At 32.7% G+C, this 16,691-nt stretch overlaps 1 protein-coding gene across 1 annotated transcript; it reads right to left on the reverse strand.

Moving 5' to 3' along the window:
• Positions 1–1,975: 1,975 nt before the first annotated feature.
• On the reverse strand, positions 1,976–5,868 carry LOC111996928 (glycerophosphodiester phosphodiesterase GDPD6). Its single transcript, XM_024028965.2, has 8 exons — positions 5,731–5,868; positions 5,350–5,525; positions 4,701–4,890; positions 4,540–4,614; positions 3,534–3,643; positions 3,122–3,340; positions 2,426–2,581; positions 1,976–2,335 (listed from the first exon to the last, which is right to left on the reverse strand). The coding sequence occupies exons 1-8, from the start codon at positions 5,843–5,845 to the stop codon at positions 2,156–2,158; spliced, it is 1,221 nt and encodes a 406-aa protein (XP_023884733.1). The 5' UTR covers positions 5,846–5,868; the 3' UTR covers positions 1,976–2,155.
• Positions 5,869–16,691: the final 10,823 nt, after the last annotated feature.

Consider the following 16,691-nt stretch of genomic DNA (forward strand, 5'->3'; position numbering starts at 1 on the left):
AAAGATGCTCTTTTGGACCAAGGTAATTTTGAGGAAGTACTGTTCATGGTGAAAAGTGAACTCCAAAGACCTTGAGAAGTTGTCTTCCTCTATAAATTGGAAAGCCATTAAAATGGGATTCCCTATGTTTTATAATGGTATAGGTTGGAATGTTCGCAACGGTGTGAGCATTAAGTTTTGGATAGACAGGTAGGTGAGAGGTTGTGCACCTAGGGAACTAATTGAAGGCCCAATCAATGACATGGAGTGCAATTTGGCTGTGTTTGATTTACTCCAAGATAGTAATTGGAATTGCGATGCCTTATCTTTCAGTCTCCCCTTTGATATTGAGGATAAAAGTAAAGCCATTCCCATCCAATTGTTTAAGAGGAAAGAGGACATGATGATTTGGAGGCTAACCAAGGATGGGGAGTTTAACACTACATCAGCCTATATGCTAGCTAGGAAAGATGATGGTGAAGCCAATTCTTTCACTGGGGGTTGGGTTTGGAAAATAGGTACATTGCCTAGAATTTAATATTTCCTTTGGTTGTGTCACCATAGGAGTATCCCAATGAGGGAGATGCTAGCCAATAGAGGTGTTCAATGTGATACCACATGCCTTCTCTGCAAAAATGCCAGTGAGTCTACCATTCACCTTCTCAGGGAATGCCCATATGCAATGCAGATTTTGAGGAAGGTTGGAATCCTAACCATGATGGAAGCATCTTGTAATTTGGAGATGCTTCAGTGGTTAAAAGCTAATTGCCTAAGCAGTCATGATATCCTTTCCAATGGTGTGCCTTGGAAAATCCTATTTGCCTTCACTATGTAGAATCTTTGGAAACATAGAAACATGGTAGTCTTTGAAAACTTTGTCCTAAATCCTAGGCTGCACTATACTTGCATCAAGCAAGTTGATTTTTTTTTTTTTTTTTTTAATTATTGCATTGGGAAGTCTATTTATGCCAAAAGATGGAGTTTAGTTCAGGTTTAATGGACTAAACTAGGCGCGGGTTGGTGTAAATTAAACATAGATGGAGCATCTTTAGGGAATCCGGGAAAAGCAGGTGGTGGAGGATTAATCCATGATCATAGGGGTGAATGGCTGAAAGGATTTAGCAGGGGAATAGGCAGTACCACCAGTGTAATTGTTGAGTTTTGGGCTATAAGAGATGGCCTTCTCTTAGCTACCCAAATGGGTATTCCTTTCCTTGAAGTTGAGTGTGATGCCAAGATAGTAATAGACCTATTGCTTTCTAACTTGCTGCCTAATAGAACTTATACACCCCTATTACTTGACTGCAAGTCCCTCCTCACCAGATTTCAACAAATCAAAGTGAACCATGCCTATCGAGAATAGCTACGCAGATGCCATGGCGAGAATGGGGTGCTTATAGCAGGGTAATTTTGTAGTGTTTAACAATCCCCCAACGCTTGAAATTTCTTCTTTTGTTAACTCTGATGTTGCTGGAATGTATTATGTAAGGCGTTGTGCCAGAACTATGCCTAATATGCCTAATATGGCTTTGTAACTTTTGTGTTTTAATATAAGTTCCATTTTAACCAAAAAAAAAGAAAGAAAAAAGAATGATATGGTTGTTGATGTGGCTCAATGTGAACGTAGCAACATTAAATGTTATGTTTCAGGTTTTAGTAATATATAGAATAGATGAAAAAAACTGTCAATTATTAATTGCTTTTTTTTTTTTTTCTCTCTCTTCTATAAAAATTTTCTTTAAATGGATTGTTAACCATTACCCTAAAAGCATCCGTTAGCATTTTTCTAATTTAATATTTGAAATAGAATTTAAAGGTTAAAGTGAATTTTAGTCAAAAGTCTAATATCATTAAATCAAAAAATTTTCAAAAGCATTCTCCATATTCTCCATATAATATGTGAATGAGGCAGTGCCTACTGCCTATGCTACTTTCTGAACAATTTCCCAATCCATACCATTATAAAGGATAAAAATGAAGAAAAATAAAACCAAAGATAACAGAAAGAAGAAAGTCTCTGAAATTACGATTTAAAGATTTATGCATCTTTCATAACATGTTCAAAGTAACCTATCTAAAGAAAACTAAGATACTAAAGAGAAAGGGGTGGGGTTATCAAAAGAAAGCACGTATGTCTTATTCCAAGAGCCAATCACAGATGCAACAATTTATTATCTTAACGTTTAGAAGATAGAGGTGATGTCCATTCTTGGAAATCATGGAAGCTCCCTGTGAAATCAGTAAAGAGTCCATCAATTCCTATCTTGTTTATCCAGTAATCATATTCAGAATATGGATCTTGGTGAAAGTTGAGGTGAAGGAAAGAATTTTCATTTCTGAAAGTATATGGGTGCACCTGAAATGAGAAGAAAGAACTTATTATCAATAATGCTTAATGAGTTTCCTAACAAATATCAGACATCATGCACCAACAATGTATATGCACCTGTAGGCCACGAGCATGTGCATTGGCAACAAGATCGGTAACTTCATTCAAATAATTGTCTTCTGTAGTAACAATTGTATCCTTCCAGGGTCCAATCCCAACCACATAGTTTCCTATGAAATCAAGATAGCTATCTGAAGTAATATCATAGTACGTCTGCACAAAACATTTACTCAATCAGGAACACAATTAGAAAAGCTGAAGCCATGGTAGAGAAAAATTTACTTCATGCAACAGAAAATAGAAAGTGATTGCATCAAAAGTACAACTTTGGAGCTAATATATCATATGGAACAAAATTCACCTAAAAGATAATTTAAATATATATCTAAACTAGGGCCATTTAGACACAATTCTCTGTTGTTCTGAAACCATATTGGAAAGTATTTTCTATTATCAAATTAAGCTATTAATAGCAAAAAGATCATAGCCTTGAGTTCGCTGTCAAATACAACACTACCTCTCATAGATATTGAATAATAGTTATGCTACCCAATTAAATAAAAAAATTGCATAACATGCCCACTATAATGCCAGCCCCTATATATATATATATATATCACTGGCAACAAATTCATGCTCGGAAGGTAAATATTTTCCAACTTATTTGTTATGTTATACAACAAATTATAGAAGGTGATCAACTGGTTAACAACAAAGTCAATCGGATTTTCAGAATGAGAACAAAGAACAAACCTGATTGGTGTCTTCTGTCCGTACCGTCACATCATCAATTAATAAAATTTTGGGCAAGTCAGTGAGGTCTGCAGTATATGTGAGTGACGATGGAGCAAAAGACTGGACAAAGGCAGGTTGCTTCAGCCATTCTTTTGACATATATGAACCTTTGTATCCATATTTCGTTAGTGTCTCCACAAACTTATCTTCAAACTTCTTCCCATCTGACCACTTGACCTGTTGTACAAGCTTAAATTTGAGAGTTTGTAGAGGTGTTGGCTACATAGTTTATTGATGAAATATAAAGGAGATACATGATCACTATCTAATTTATTCAAGTAAGCCCGCATGAGAGCACCAAACGTATGAGTTGAATTGATATAACTTTCATGCTTCCGAGTATGATGATAACACAAGGAAAATCACTAACATGCTTATTGATAAAAACTGGATTCTTTATCTCTGGATATATTCCAACAACTCTTTGTGCATTCAGTGCAATTGATATGTACTCTTCGAAGGTGATAATTGGAAACTTCCCTGGAAAACAAATGATGAATTGATATATAAGAAATTATAGTCAATCAATGAGATAGTTTTAGTACTCTTAGCATCTGTTTGGATATTGCTTATTGCTGAAAACTGAAAACTGAAAATACTGTAATAAAATAATTTTTAAATGTGTAAATGGTATCGTGAGACATATTTTTAATGAAAATTTTGTTGAAAAAAGAGGTTTATGGGTTCCGTGAACAGTGCATAGGACGCAAGTTTGTACACAAATGCTAGACGTGTTTGCTATCCAAACGAACTCTTAAAATGAATTTACATACATTATTAATAATGCAGACATAGAAGTTACTTATACTCTAAATCATCTCAATTCAAACTAAACTCAATTAACCTTTTAATATTATATTTAACCAAGTTATGGTTTTTCATTTCACTCAAAGAACAAGAATAAAATTTGAAATTTTTTTTAATGAGTTTAAACTTGCATTAGGCAGTTTGGACATTGCTATCGCAAAGCCAATAGTTGTGCAAACTTCCCATCAAAGAAGGGGATTTCTCAGGATAGAGATTTTATTTTGTTTGTTGATCCTCCTATGGACATTTTAGAGCTTATACGCTCGGAGAGCGTTGGGTTGTATCATAGCAAGCTCTGTCCTGATACTATGGTTTCCCCTTTGATTCTGTAATGCATTTTCCTGTTTATCAAAAAAAAAAAAAAAAACTTTTACCATGTGACTATTATACGAAAGAGAAGAAAGAACTACAAGACAAAATGTGACAATTAATTATGTCTATGAATATTTTTATTAAGAAATTAATAGTATTTAATAAAGGAAACAAAAGCATACTTAAATTAGAGGATATTAACACGTGTAGCTTAAGAAAATGTATCATATTTACTAAAAGTTAAAAGGGAAACGAACCATTATATTGTTGATCTCTAAAACTGAATCGTTGATTCACCCTTAGTAACTTCAATTCTTCCAGTGTAAAATCAACTACACAAAATCAAAGTTAGCTAGAGTTAGATTGATGAAATGTAACTTATGTTCGAGACAATATATGAAATAGCTTTGATACATACCTACAAACCACCCAGTCATGTTCACACCTTGGACCTCATAGGTTCTTTTTCGATCAGCAAACTGACTAAAGTTTGCAATATTTGTTCTATTATCAAGATCAAGTGTTACATCGTGGGAGCATATCAGGGCACCATCTTTAGTGGCGAGGATGTCTGCTTCTATGAAATCTGCCCCCTCTTCGATAGCTCTCTGTAGTGACCAGATAAAGTTTAAGGACCATTCATTATTGCACAGAAAAATTACAAGATATAAAATGATATATAAAAATAACATAACATTCCAATTTGCAAACAAATTCATGGCAGGGCACAAAAGGAGGCAGCTTGGTACCATAAAATCAATGTAATTTGGCAACTCTTTAACTTGATATAATACATTAACAGCCTTATTTTTTTCATATTCTATGATAAATTTGAACCAAAAAAAAAAAAAATGTAGAAGAAAGGTGATCTAATGTATACCAGTTTTTATAGGCCTTGTATAAAACATACAGAAGATGAATTATTAACAAATGAGGAATCTTAGTCAGAGATTTAGGGTCTGTTTGGTTAGGCATTCTGAGAGCTTAAGAGAGCGTTTTTTAACGTTTTCTAACAACTTATACAAATGCACCCTCAATATCAAACTACATGTAGATAAGAGGCATACCATGTATGCAGCAGTAGTTTCTTCAGGAAACTCCCCATTTGCACCTCGATGAGCAATGTTATATGGCCGAGATGTTTGTAGGGGCTGTTTATCAGAATCATGTAATTTGCTTGGGAGTGGTCTTCCAAAACATCCCTCAATAGTTAGCAGAATTAGAAAAGGGACAAGAACAAAGCCTGCCAAGTGCACAACATCAATGTTCAAAATAATTTTCTTCAAGCTAAAAGAGAATTTTGGCTTAGACTATTTTATCCAATTCCAAAATAAAAGAAAGAAAATAGAAACAAAACAATGTGATTAACTTAGCCAATCCAATGAAAGAAGGAAAAGAGAGAACAAAATTGAATTTATGAAAGAAAAAAAAAAAAAAACAAAACTTACCAGACGAAGACATTTTGCTTTTTCTTTCCCACTTAAAGAAATTGATTGCGTAGTTTGAACTGTGTTCTACATTTATATAGAGCAGTTTTGAAGTGTCTGTTAGCCGTATCAGCATATAGAGCAATTTTGAAGGGTCTGTTAGCTGTATCAGTTGTAGGATTTGATGGGCTGCATGTTAGGAGCATTCCTTTATTTTCGAATGTTAGGAGCATTCCTTTATTTTCGAATGTTAGGTGCTATTTATTACTATTAAGGAAATTTTTTTATAGAAAAATGTTAGGTCGACAATATTTTCACTCCAAATTATATGTTGTAAATTGTTATTGGTTCTAATTTAAGTTCATAACTGAAATTCCCTTTTTGCTCATCAGTAAAAATCCATTAATAACCTGCCATTTAAAACATGTTGTGAAAATGTCATGAACATATATATATATATATATTACTCTTTTTTTTATAGGATATTTTTTTAGATAGTTACAATATGTTACTAAGCTACAAGGATGAGAATGTACCAATTAATTAGCTACAAAGTACAAACCCTTTAAACTTTTTTTTATATTTTTATATTTATAGGAGATGATAGGAAAGGTTATCATGTGTAGTGTATTGTATTGTATCTATACTATATTTAAGAGGATTCCCCTCTTTCAATTAGATTTTTATATGGTTCAAAAATGCGCTCATTAATGAAGGGTAACTTCATTTAGAAATAGGGTCAAAATCTCAAATAAGAAATTTCATTTTGAATTAAAAAAAAAAAAGAAAGAATTCCTAAGATTTAGGATTTCATTTAGAAATAGGGTCATAAATCTCAAATAACAAATTTCATTTTGAATTCAAAAAAAGAATTCTTAAAATTTAAGATTTTTTTTTCCCTTCACGTTCAAAAAAGAAATTACAGTTACTGCTTATCTCTAAAATTTGTCATTTTTATTTGTTTGAAAAATAAAAAATATATTTCTAAATTATAATAGATGCAAATTATTAACCTTTATCTAAAAAAATAGAAGCGCCTTTGAACACGTGTGTGAGCATGTGCTCAGAGGCTAGTATATTATATTAAAATTCCTAAGTTTAGTGTTTATTATTAAAATTCCTATTATTTGTATTTATGAAAGCACCAAAACCGTGGCCATGGGCGCGTTACTTTATGCTCAAGGGGTTCAATTGAACCCCTTGACTTGAATTTTTTGTTTTTTTAAATTTATATATAATTTTTTTTATTAGTATAATTTATTCTTGAAGATATGTTTGTACACTTTGGTTTAAATCTTGCACACCTTAACCACATATCAGCTCAACCCAAAATAAAAAAAAACAACATAGATCATAGGTCTCTCTAAGAGTAAAAAGAGAATGTTTGTAAGTCGTAGGTGTCCATTTTTATTATAAATTTATATTATATGTGTGTGAGTGTGTGTCTAATACTTATTATGTGTGTGTTATTTTTTATTATGTTATTTGTGTGAATTATGATATATGTGAATGTGTGTTGTGTACCACAAATATAATATAACTTTATATAATTTAATAATTAGAAAATATGGAGGATTTGTTATATGTGTGTATATTATTATCATGTTATAATAACTTTTTGTTATAAAGTTAGTGATTCAAGAACCAAAATAGTAAAATTAGTAATTGTTTAAGTATTTTATTAGTTATGTAGATACTCAGTGTATTATTTATGTATGGATGAATGTAGCTATGTGGACCAATTTAATACAATGACAATGGGTTGAGTTTTGTTATTTAATTTGAAATATTTTTTATAAAAATAATGACAAATAGATAATGACAACTTTATAATAATTAAAAATGTTATACAAACTTAATAAAATAAAATGGTCACACTTACCAACATTAACAATAAATAATGACAATTAATAATAAACTATATTGTAATGATTTTAAAATATGAAAACTTAGAAAAAAATTGTAAAACTTCATATATTTGCGTTTTTTTTTACGATAACTCAATATATTCAAATTCTTTTTTTTTTATTAAATTTTGTTTGGTTCAAGTTTCTTAATGACTCCCCTAAACAAAATTTCTAGAGTCGCCATTGACCGTGGCTGAGGCGTGTTGAATAAAAATCCTACTAAAACTAGAACTAGAACTCTTCCACCTTAGACTAGTTATAATATGTAATCTACATCTATACCATTATCTTTATTCCACGTCTACTATCTATACTTCTATAGATGTACTTTTTTGATAGGTAAAAACCTATTGATAAATATTCTTACTAGTTACGATGGCTTTCCAGCCTTTGACTCAAAGTTTTGAATGCCCAAAAATATCCTCACATTCGCCTAATGATATTCTAAAAAGTTTAATCACTAAGGTCAATTAAGTGAAACTACTCATTTCCAAAATCCTAATTTTTAGCCTATTTTATTTCTACCCTTTTTAGTATTTAAATTTACATTCTCTTCTTCTCAAAAAAAAAAAAAAAAATTACATTTTTTTTTTGAATTTCCAAAACAAAATGACCGCAAGTTTTCAGCTTCTAAAAATTTTGGGTAACTACCTTCAAAATATTTTGCATTTTGCTTTCAAAAAAAAAATATTTTGCTTTTCTTTCTTCTTTAAAAAATTATTTTATAAACTATTAGAAAAAAAATTTAAAACCAATAATAAATACATTTTGACTCTTCTTAAAAAAAAAAAAAAAAAACTATGTTTGACTGGTCTCTCTCTTAAAAATTAATTATGTAAGTGGGCGTAAACACTTAGGTCCAACTAGAATGGAAAGTTTAAGTAATATGGCCCAATGCAATTAATTTATAAAAGAGTGGGCTTCCGAGATCAACCTTGATCTCCTTGTATGGTTTTAGAAGATAGTAAATGGAAAAATATAGCATAAGGTACCAGGGGGTTGCAAGTTCTTTGATTAACACTTCTTCGGGATAGGTCGAGGAACATAAGTTCATATAATATTCAAGTTTGAATTACAGGATAGTTCTCCACATGAAGTATTTCCTTTCAGTTTTTCATCCCCCTTTTTGGAGGGGTTTCCTTTCTTTATATAGTCAGTTGAATTGCATCCTAGCCCTTCACTTGTACAGTCATTGACATTCCTTTGGATGCTTGTCCCATCAGCATTTTGTTGGAAGTAGAAAAATGTGTTGCAAGCTGTGAGGATATTGTTCAGGAGTCATTCCTCCATTAATGCGGTCAGTTTAGTTGGTGCATTGCATTAAATGTGGATGTGATGCGCACTTTATCTGTATATTTCTCTTCTTCTTTGTTTGCATGTCTCTACCATCTTCCTTTGTATTTTGTCTTCTGATGCAAGTGGCTTGCTTGAAGTAATTTGAGGAATGCTCGCTCTTTAGGCTCCTCGGGGGACCAGCCTCTTCGTCTCTCCTTCTCGGATTCTTATCCATATGTCGAGTTAGCATTGTTGTGTGGGTGGGCCTCTCCATCTCCTTAGATTGGGCCCACGGGCTCTATTCCGTACTCGGACCCACAACTTATTAAATTAGCACTCTAAAAAAAGGTAACTTCCATGATTCAAAATACTTTTTCCCCCTAAACAAAACCAATTTTCTATTTAAATTAAAAATTCAAACTTAAAATAACAACATATCAAAAATAACATTTACTATCCGAAATACTTATAAATACTCACATTTTACATTGTTTCTTATAAAGCAGTTCAAATTAGTAATTAACAAAATGTTGTTATTATTATTATTATTATTATTGATATTTTTGGTTTTTCTTCTCTATATAAGATCGATTGGGTAGGCTCTTTTTATCTCATCTTATTTGGTTTCAACAAAATGAATAAATGAAAAGAAATTAATTAGTCTTAGTGTTGAATTCAGTTCAATAAATTTCTTGGCTTTCCAAAAAGCGAGAGAAATCTTTAAACTTCAGCGAGTGTTTTAATGTTAAATTGATACTGCACATAAGATTCTTAAAAACAAAAACAAAAAAACAAAAAACTAGTCAATACTTCACACAATACTCTCACAACGCAAAGGTTGTTAGCAACGCAACTGCCACTGCCTTGGCTTGCAAAAATTGCCCATCATATACGCCACTATGGGTTGGTGTTCGGTGGGACCAAAAGTAATAAGGAGCATCTGTACCACTATTCTAACGTAATGAGAAATGATATGTCTACAATATTTTCATAATATTTTTACAACAAATTCTAGGTGGCAGATTATTACTGGTTATTATTGTTTGGGCAAAAAAGTAATCTGAGTGTTAGGTTCAAATTTGAACTAATATCAATTAACCACTTATGATTTGTAATGAAAACATTCTGAAAATGTTGTGGACGTAGCATCTCTCATTAGATTATCATTATTCTTAAAAAAAATGTGAAATATACTATATAAGTAAATTTTAATTCTTTTTAACAAAAATATTATTTTAGTCCCTACATTTTAGGGTCATATTCAATTTGGTTATTATTTTGGTAGTAGTCAATTTGATCCATGTTATTTTCAATTTATAATCAATTTGGTCTCTATCGTTACTTCCAAAATGTAAAAACCAAATTCACCATAATCATTAAAAAATAAAAATTAGATAAAAGTCCAATACAAAAGTTTCCTTAAAAAAAAAAAAAAACCACATGCAAAAATTCAAATTTTCTAACTTCCTTATAACTGCTTTTGTTAAAACTAATGTCAACATGACTCATGTAAAATTTGGAGAGAACAAGAATGGTGGGGTCGGTTGGAAAATCCCTCATTTCACCCTTTTTCCATCTAAAAGATCGAAAATATCTTGAAAACATAAAAGCTGTTTAGACCCCCAAATTAAAGTTACGGCTCGATTGTTTTTACACTAACTTAATACTAAGTGCAGAATAGTGTAAAAGCGAGCGGATAAACAAATACGCTACTCTAATCTATAATCAAAGCAACACAGCAGTAAAATGGAATGTAAAAGAGTAGGGAAGAAAGATACAAACACAAGATAACACGCCGATGTGTTATCGAAGAGGAAACCTAAGAACTCGGCAAAAAACCTCTTTGCCGCCCTCCAAGCGATAATTGATCCACTAGACAATCAGTTGGGATACATGGGTTAGCAAGAGACCCTCCAAGTCTAATCTACCTGATGTACCTAAACCCTCCAAACTCCTACTCCAACAAGGCTTCTCAGAACCGTGTCTTGTCTAGCTTTCCAGATCCTGCAATACGCCTGATTGCATTCACCAAGTCTCACCGGCTTATTTTGGCAAATCTCTAAAACTTCCCAAGCTCCAAAACACTCTCTACACTCTGAATAGGTGTAAGTTGTGTTTGAGTACAAATCTCCTTTCAAGGTATGACAATGGGAGAGGGAAGGAGAAGAGGCTACAATAATTTCTCACTAAGGATGAGTAGCTTTCTCTCTAAAAGATGAGTGTGTGTGTTGTAGAAAACCTATTTAGGGTTTTTTCTTTCTGAATTGCCTCCTCTACATTTATGGGTAATGAAAGTATATATAGTATGGGTGAAGGGTAAGAAAGTCACTTATAAAATCCTCCAAGCAGATTGTTTTGCGACTATCTTGCGGGAAGGCCTTACTCGCGAGACACTCACGAAAACGACAACTTGGTACGACTCTTCAGCTTCCAGTCAAGTGTTTCTCACATGGCTCTTTTGCGGGTTAGCTTTTCACGAGCTTCTCTCAAAATTCACCGATCTTCATTTCAGCTTGAGTCTTCACCACCTTAATACTAAACCTAATACAATCAAATCCCACAAAATACAAGGAACAAAATTAAAATAATTACAACACTTTTTGTCATGGAATAAAGCCAACATAAAATATAGTTGTAAATTACAACTTTACAATCTCCCACTTTGACTATTCCATAACAAAACACCCTATAACAGATTCTAGACTTAAACGTGAGTTTGGAAACAATGGCAAAACTCACTCACACCTAATTCTAGAATCTGTGATGAACTTGGAACATGTATACCTATAACTTGAAACACTTGCACAAAACACATTAGACCTTCAAGGTAAATTAAGTGATAAAAGGACAAGTATAATCTAACAAGTAAAATGTGATCAAGTAAACATGATGTGAAACATGTGAGCAACTTGATCATACAACAAAATAATCATATAGAAATGACTAAAATGATCATATAGCAAAGCAAATGATCATCTGAACATGCAACCAATAAAGCACAATAGCATAAGGATAAAAGCATGTCCAACACATAAGCATGATGCGATGAAAGCAACATAACATATCAAAGCACCATAAATCAATGAGAAAACAAGCATAAACTAAATCAAGGTTTTCTAAAAAAAAAGTCTTCTCCCCCTTGGTATATGCATCCCCCCTATGACTCTCTTCCCCTATGAATGTGCATGAGGTAGAATTTCTCCCCTTAAGAATGTGCACATGAGTCATATAGAAATGACGATACACTCCATATTTTTGTTACGAATAGACAAATTAATCAAGAGGAAGGAGGGAAAGAAAAGAAGATATGAACAAGGGTAAAAGATGATGCATGAGGGGTGCAAGATGTATGAGAAAATGAAGCTCAAATGCAAAATAAAACATCTTAAAAAAAAAAGCTACAAAGCATAAAGAACATGACATGCTAAGGATGATGAAACATGATATAAACCTAGGCATGACAAAGACACAAGAACATGTTATATGTACTAAAAGGTCTAAAAAGACTTAACTAGCATAAATGAATGCAAAAACATGTCAAGTATTCAAGTGTATGCAACAAATGTGCATCTAGTGTACATCTAGTATGTATGTGAGATGCATAACCAATGTATGAATAAGTACTCACGGGGCAAGGTGTATAAAACACACAACCAATGATTAAAATATGATAAACATGAATAATTATGGTGATCTCCAAAGTTTGGTACTCATCGGAGTCCAAAACAACGAGAAAATACCATTTGGGCATTTTATCAAACACTTAGAGTGCACACACTACACATGTATGATAAAAAATGCAAGAACATATGAAAATCTTGCCTAAATACATGTTATTTTTGCCACAAGGGGCCAACATCCAAAGCAAATCATCATTTTAAACAAAGCCTAATAAAAAAGATTGACAAAAGATAATTTTTCCAACTTCCACTTAAGAAAATCCTAACTATGAATATAAAACTCTCAAAACATAATCTAAGGATCAAAATCAATGAAAAAGAGTTAAAGATTACCTTAGAGATGTTTATGGAATGTAAAACATTTGAAATTAGTTGGGTTTTGATGTTGAAGCATTAAACCAAGGGTTTGGGAGAAGATGGGAGAAGTTTAAAACAAAAGACCCACGAAATGCCATTTAAAAAGCTGATCTAGAAATTTTCGCAGGAAACTTACGAAGTTACTCGCGAAAGTTTTCATAGGTAAGTCTTACTCGTGAGACAGTCACGAAACAGTCATGAAAGTCTCTGTCCAAAGCTAAAAAAACTTTAAAATTGAACCAATAAACTCCTAGTTGAACCTATATATGAAATAAGTCACGAAAACACTCAGAAAACATGTTTTTCACACAAAAATACTTTAAAAACTTTGAAAAATATAGGTGATACAAATTACATCCAAAAGCAAACAAAAAGAACAAAAATATTTTTGGTTTGAACCACATATGGTTGAGCACACACATATCACATTTGAACATGTACAAACACACAAATGAAATAGGCATTCATTGAACATTAAACTTGTGTGTTGTGTGTGTGAATCAAGTGTGAAATAGTCCTTAGAACAGAGTGAAGGTTCAATGATCAATTCAATCAAGTCATACACAACTGATACTAAGTCAAGTGGACTATCTTTATTATAGAAACGAGTATATATGACTTCCCACAAAATGATTATAAAACTTAGAAGCTTTTCATTTGGCTTCTGTATAAATCATAACATTTGATCTATTTTGGATAATACATCTCTTTTTGAGATCAATGCTTGAAAGTTTTGATATTTCAACATTTAGAATTAGGTTTTGGCTTTTTGAGCACTGTACATTTTATTAGAAAATTCGCTTTCTCTTTTTTTTAGTCAAATACTAGTATGTGCGGCAGGATTTTGTAGCTCAATATCTCTTTTCATTTAGAGATTTACATTTGGTGAGCTCTTTTGTAAAAACATAAAAAATAAAGTGGGAAGAGATATAGACACAAGTCTATGCAAGTATCAAGACCATCAAGACTACTGACCAATAATTCATGACAAGCTTGAAGATCTATTTATAACAATCACACATAGTTTTCAAGATTTCTCCCACACAGATATATGTGCATACAGAACAAGCTAAATTCGTAAATGTACTACGCCATAAGTACGAAGGTACTAGGCCAAACTCACATGTGACATGTGCTCAAACATATACGATCAAACTTTTTGATTTTTTTGATATTTTTTTTTTTATACTTTTTTTTTTTATATAATTTTTATGTAGTTTTGGATTTTTACACACATAAAAACAAAGGAATAAAAGTAAGATCAAAAACAAAAATAATGCATACAAATAAATGTAAGATGTACAAATACATGATAATGAAGCATTTAATGCATGAAGGATCTTACAAAGATCGAAAGAATTAGATCAAGGACCAAAAGAGTAAAAACTTAACAATAGGAACCCTTCCTCATCCAAACAGAACAATTGTTTAGAATGAGTGTCTCATGAGAAGTGAGACGAGGGTTGGAAGAATGGGAACCGAAGATGCACATAGACAAAGAGGTAAGAACATTAAAAACTTTTTTCAACAACTTACCATTTTCCCCTAAATCTGGTTTAGCTTTTATATCACAACTTCCAAAAAGCTTAAGTTTTTCTTTTCTTTTAATTATTTTAAGAGCTTGAAATTTAGAGTAATGTGATCTTAGATGACCAAAGGCACCACAATGGTGACAAACAACGTGTTTAGGTCCTTTTGGCCTTTTGGGAAGGGATCTAGCAACATGGGTTTGTTCTCTCTTCAACTTATGACATTAAGGTCTTAAATGACTAATCACACCACAATGGTGGCAAGTAGGAACAAACTTAGATCCGCTCAATTCCATAGGATGGGACCTAAACTGAGGCTTAGGCTTAAGAGCCTTTCTCTCCACCTTTTGATTTCTTTTGTGTGGAGGAATGTACATCGATTTGTCCTTTGAGGTAGAACACATAATAGACATAAAATTAGGTACCACAACATGATTGTAACATATATTTTCTTCCTTTTTAACAACAAGTTCAGCAATCAAACACTTGGCATGCATCTTAAGAGATTCATTTTCACATTTAAGATCATCAACAAGTTTGTTAGATAAAACAAGTTTAGCAACCAAGTCCATATTCAAACATTCAAACTCTTTTAGCTTTTCAAGAGAATTTTCAACAAGTTTCTTATATTTCTCAACCAATTGTTGGATTCATTGAGCTTAGCAATCAACTCATCATTTTCACAAAATAGCTTGCTCAAATTCTTTTGAGACTTCTTAGCCTTTTTCTTCAAGAGTTTGTCATTTGGAATGTCAACAACAGCAAATGATTCAAGTAACATGTCATCACAATCATAAGGATAAATACTCATAGAGGCATTTTCACAAACACATGGTATGTTACAATCAACAACATCCATAGAAGCATACAAAGCATTATCCATGGCAAAACACACACGGGGTCAAGGATCACACTTAGGTTATGAAACCAATACAAGTGCACCCGCTCTAATACCAATTGAAAGCTCGAAAATGTGTTGAAAACATAAGAGCTGTTTAGACCCTCAAATTAAAGTTACGACTCGATTGATTTTACACTAACTTAATACTAAGTGTAGAACAGTGTAAAAGCAAACAGATAAACAAACATGTTACTCTAATCCATAATCAGAGCAACTAATCCATAATCAAAACAACACAGCAGTAAAATGAAATGTAAAAGAGTAGGGAAGAAAGATGCAAACACAAGATAACATGCCGATGTGTTATCGAAGAGGAAATCGAAGAACTCGGCAAAAAACCTCTCCGCTGCCCTCTAAGCAGTAATCGATCCACTAGACAATCAGTTGGGATACATGGGTTAGCAAGAGACCCTTCAAGCCTAATCTACCCGATATACCTAAGCCCTCCAAACTCCTACTCCAACAAGACTTCTCGGAACTGTATCTTGTCTAGCTTTACGGATCTCGCAATATGCCCGATTGCATCCACCAAGCCTCATCGGCTTCTTTTGGCAAATCCCCAAAACTTCCCAAGCTCCAAAACACTCTCTGCACTCTGAATAGGTAAGGGTTATGTTTGGGTATAAATCTCCTCTCAAGGTATGACAATGAGAGAGAGAAGGAAAAGAGGCTACAATGATTTCTCACTAAGGATGAGTGGCTCTCTCTCTCTCTCTAAAAGATGGGTGTGTGTGTTGTAGAAAACTTATCTAGAGTTTTTCTCTTTAAATTGCCTCCTTTACATTTGTGGGTAATGGGGGTATATATAGTATGGATGAAGGATAAGAAAGTCACTTTTAAAAATCCTCTAGGCAGATTATTTCGCGACTATCTTGTGGAAAGGCCTTACCCGCGAGATGCACGCGAAAATGACAGCTTGGCATGACTCTTTTGCTTCCAGTCATGTGCTTCTCACGTGGCTTTTTCGTGGGTTAGCTTCTCGCGAGCTTCTTGCGAAATCCACTAATCTTCATTTCAGCTTAAGTCTTCACCACCTTAGTACCAAACTCAATACAATAAAATCCCACAAAATACAAGGAACAAAATTAAAACAATTACAATACTTTTTGTCATGGAATAAAGCTAACATAAAACATAGTTGTAAATTACAACTTTACACCATCCATTTTCCTTTTCTTTTTTCATCCTCCCTCTTTTCATCCCAATTAAATATAATGTAAGAGTTGAGCTTAAGTTATATATGTCGTAACTTTTGTGAATGTTACACTCATTAATTAATAACTTTCATGTTTTCGGAATCTCAATATATATATATATAGAGACATACACACAC

Source organism: Quercus suber, unplaced genomic scaffold, assembly GCF_002906115.3.
Source record: "Quercus suber isolate HL8 unplaced genomic scaffold, Cork oak 2.0 scaffold_618, whole genome shotgun sequence".
Lineage (NCBI taxonomy): Eukaryota > Viridiplantae > Streptophyta > Magnoliopsida > Fagales > Fagaceae > Quercus > Quercus suber.

Excerpts from the sequence above, each read along its gene's own strand:
- LOC111996928 (XM_024028965.2), bottom strand. The coding sequence starts at position 5,845 with ATGCTGATACGGCTAACAGACACTTCAAAACTGCTCTATATAAATGTA. Across the intron at positions 3,644-4,539 it reads TAGAGATCAACAATATAATG|GGAAGTTTCCAATTATCACC; the intron begins GTTCGTTTCCCT and ends TTTGTTTTCCAG. Across the intron at positions 3,341-3,533 it reads CAGTTTTTATCAATAAGCAT|GTCAAGTGGTCAGATGGGAA; the intron begins GTTAGTGATTTT and ends CTTGTACAACAG.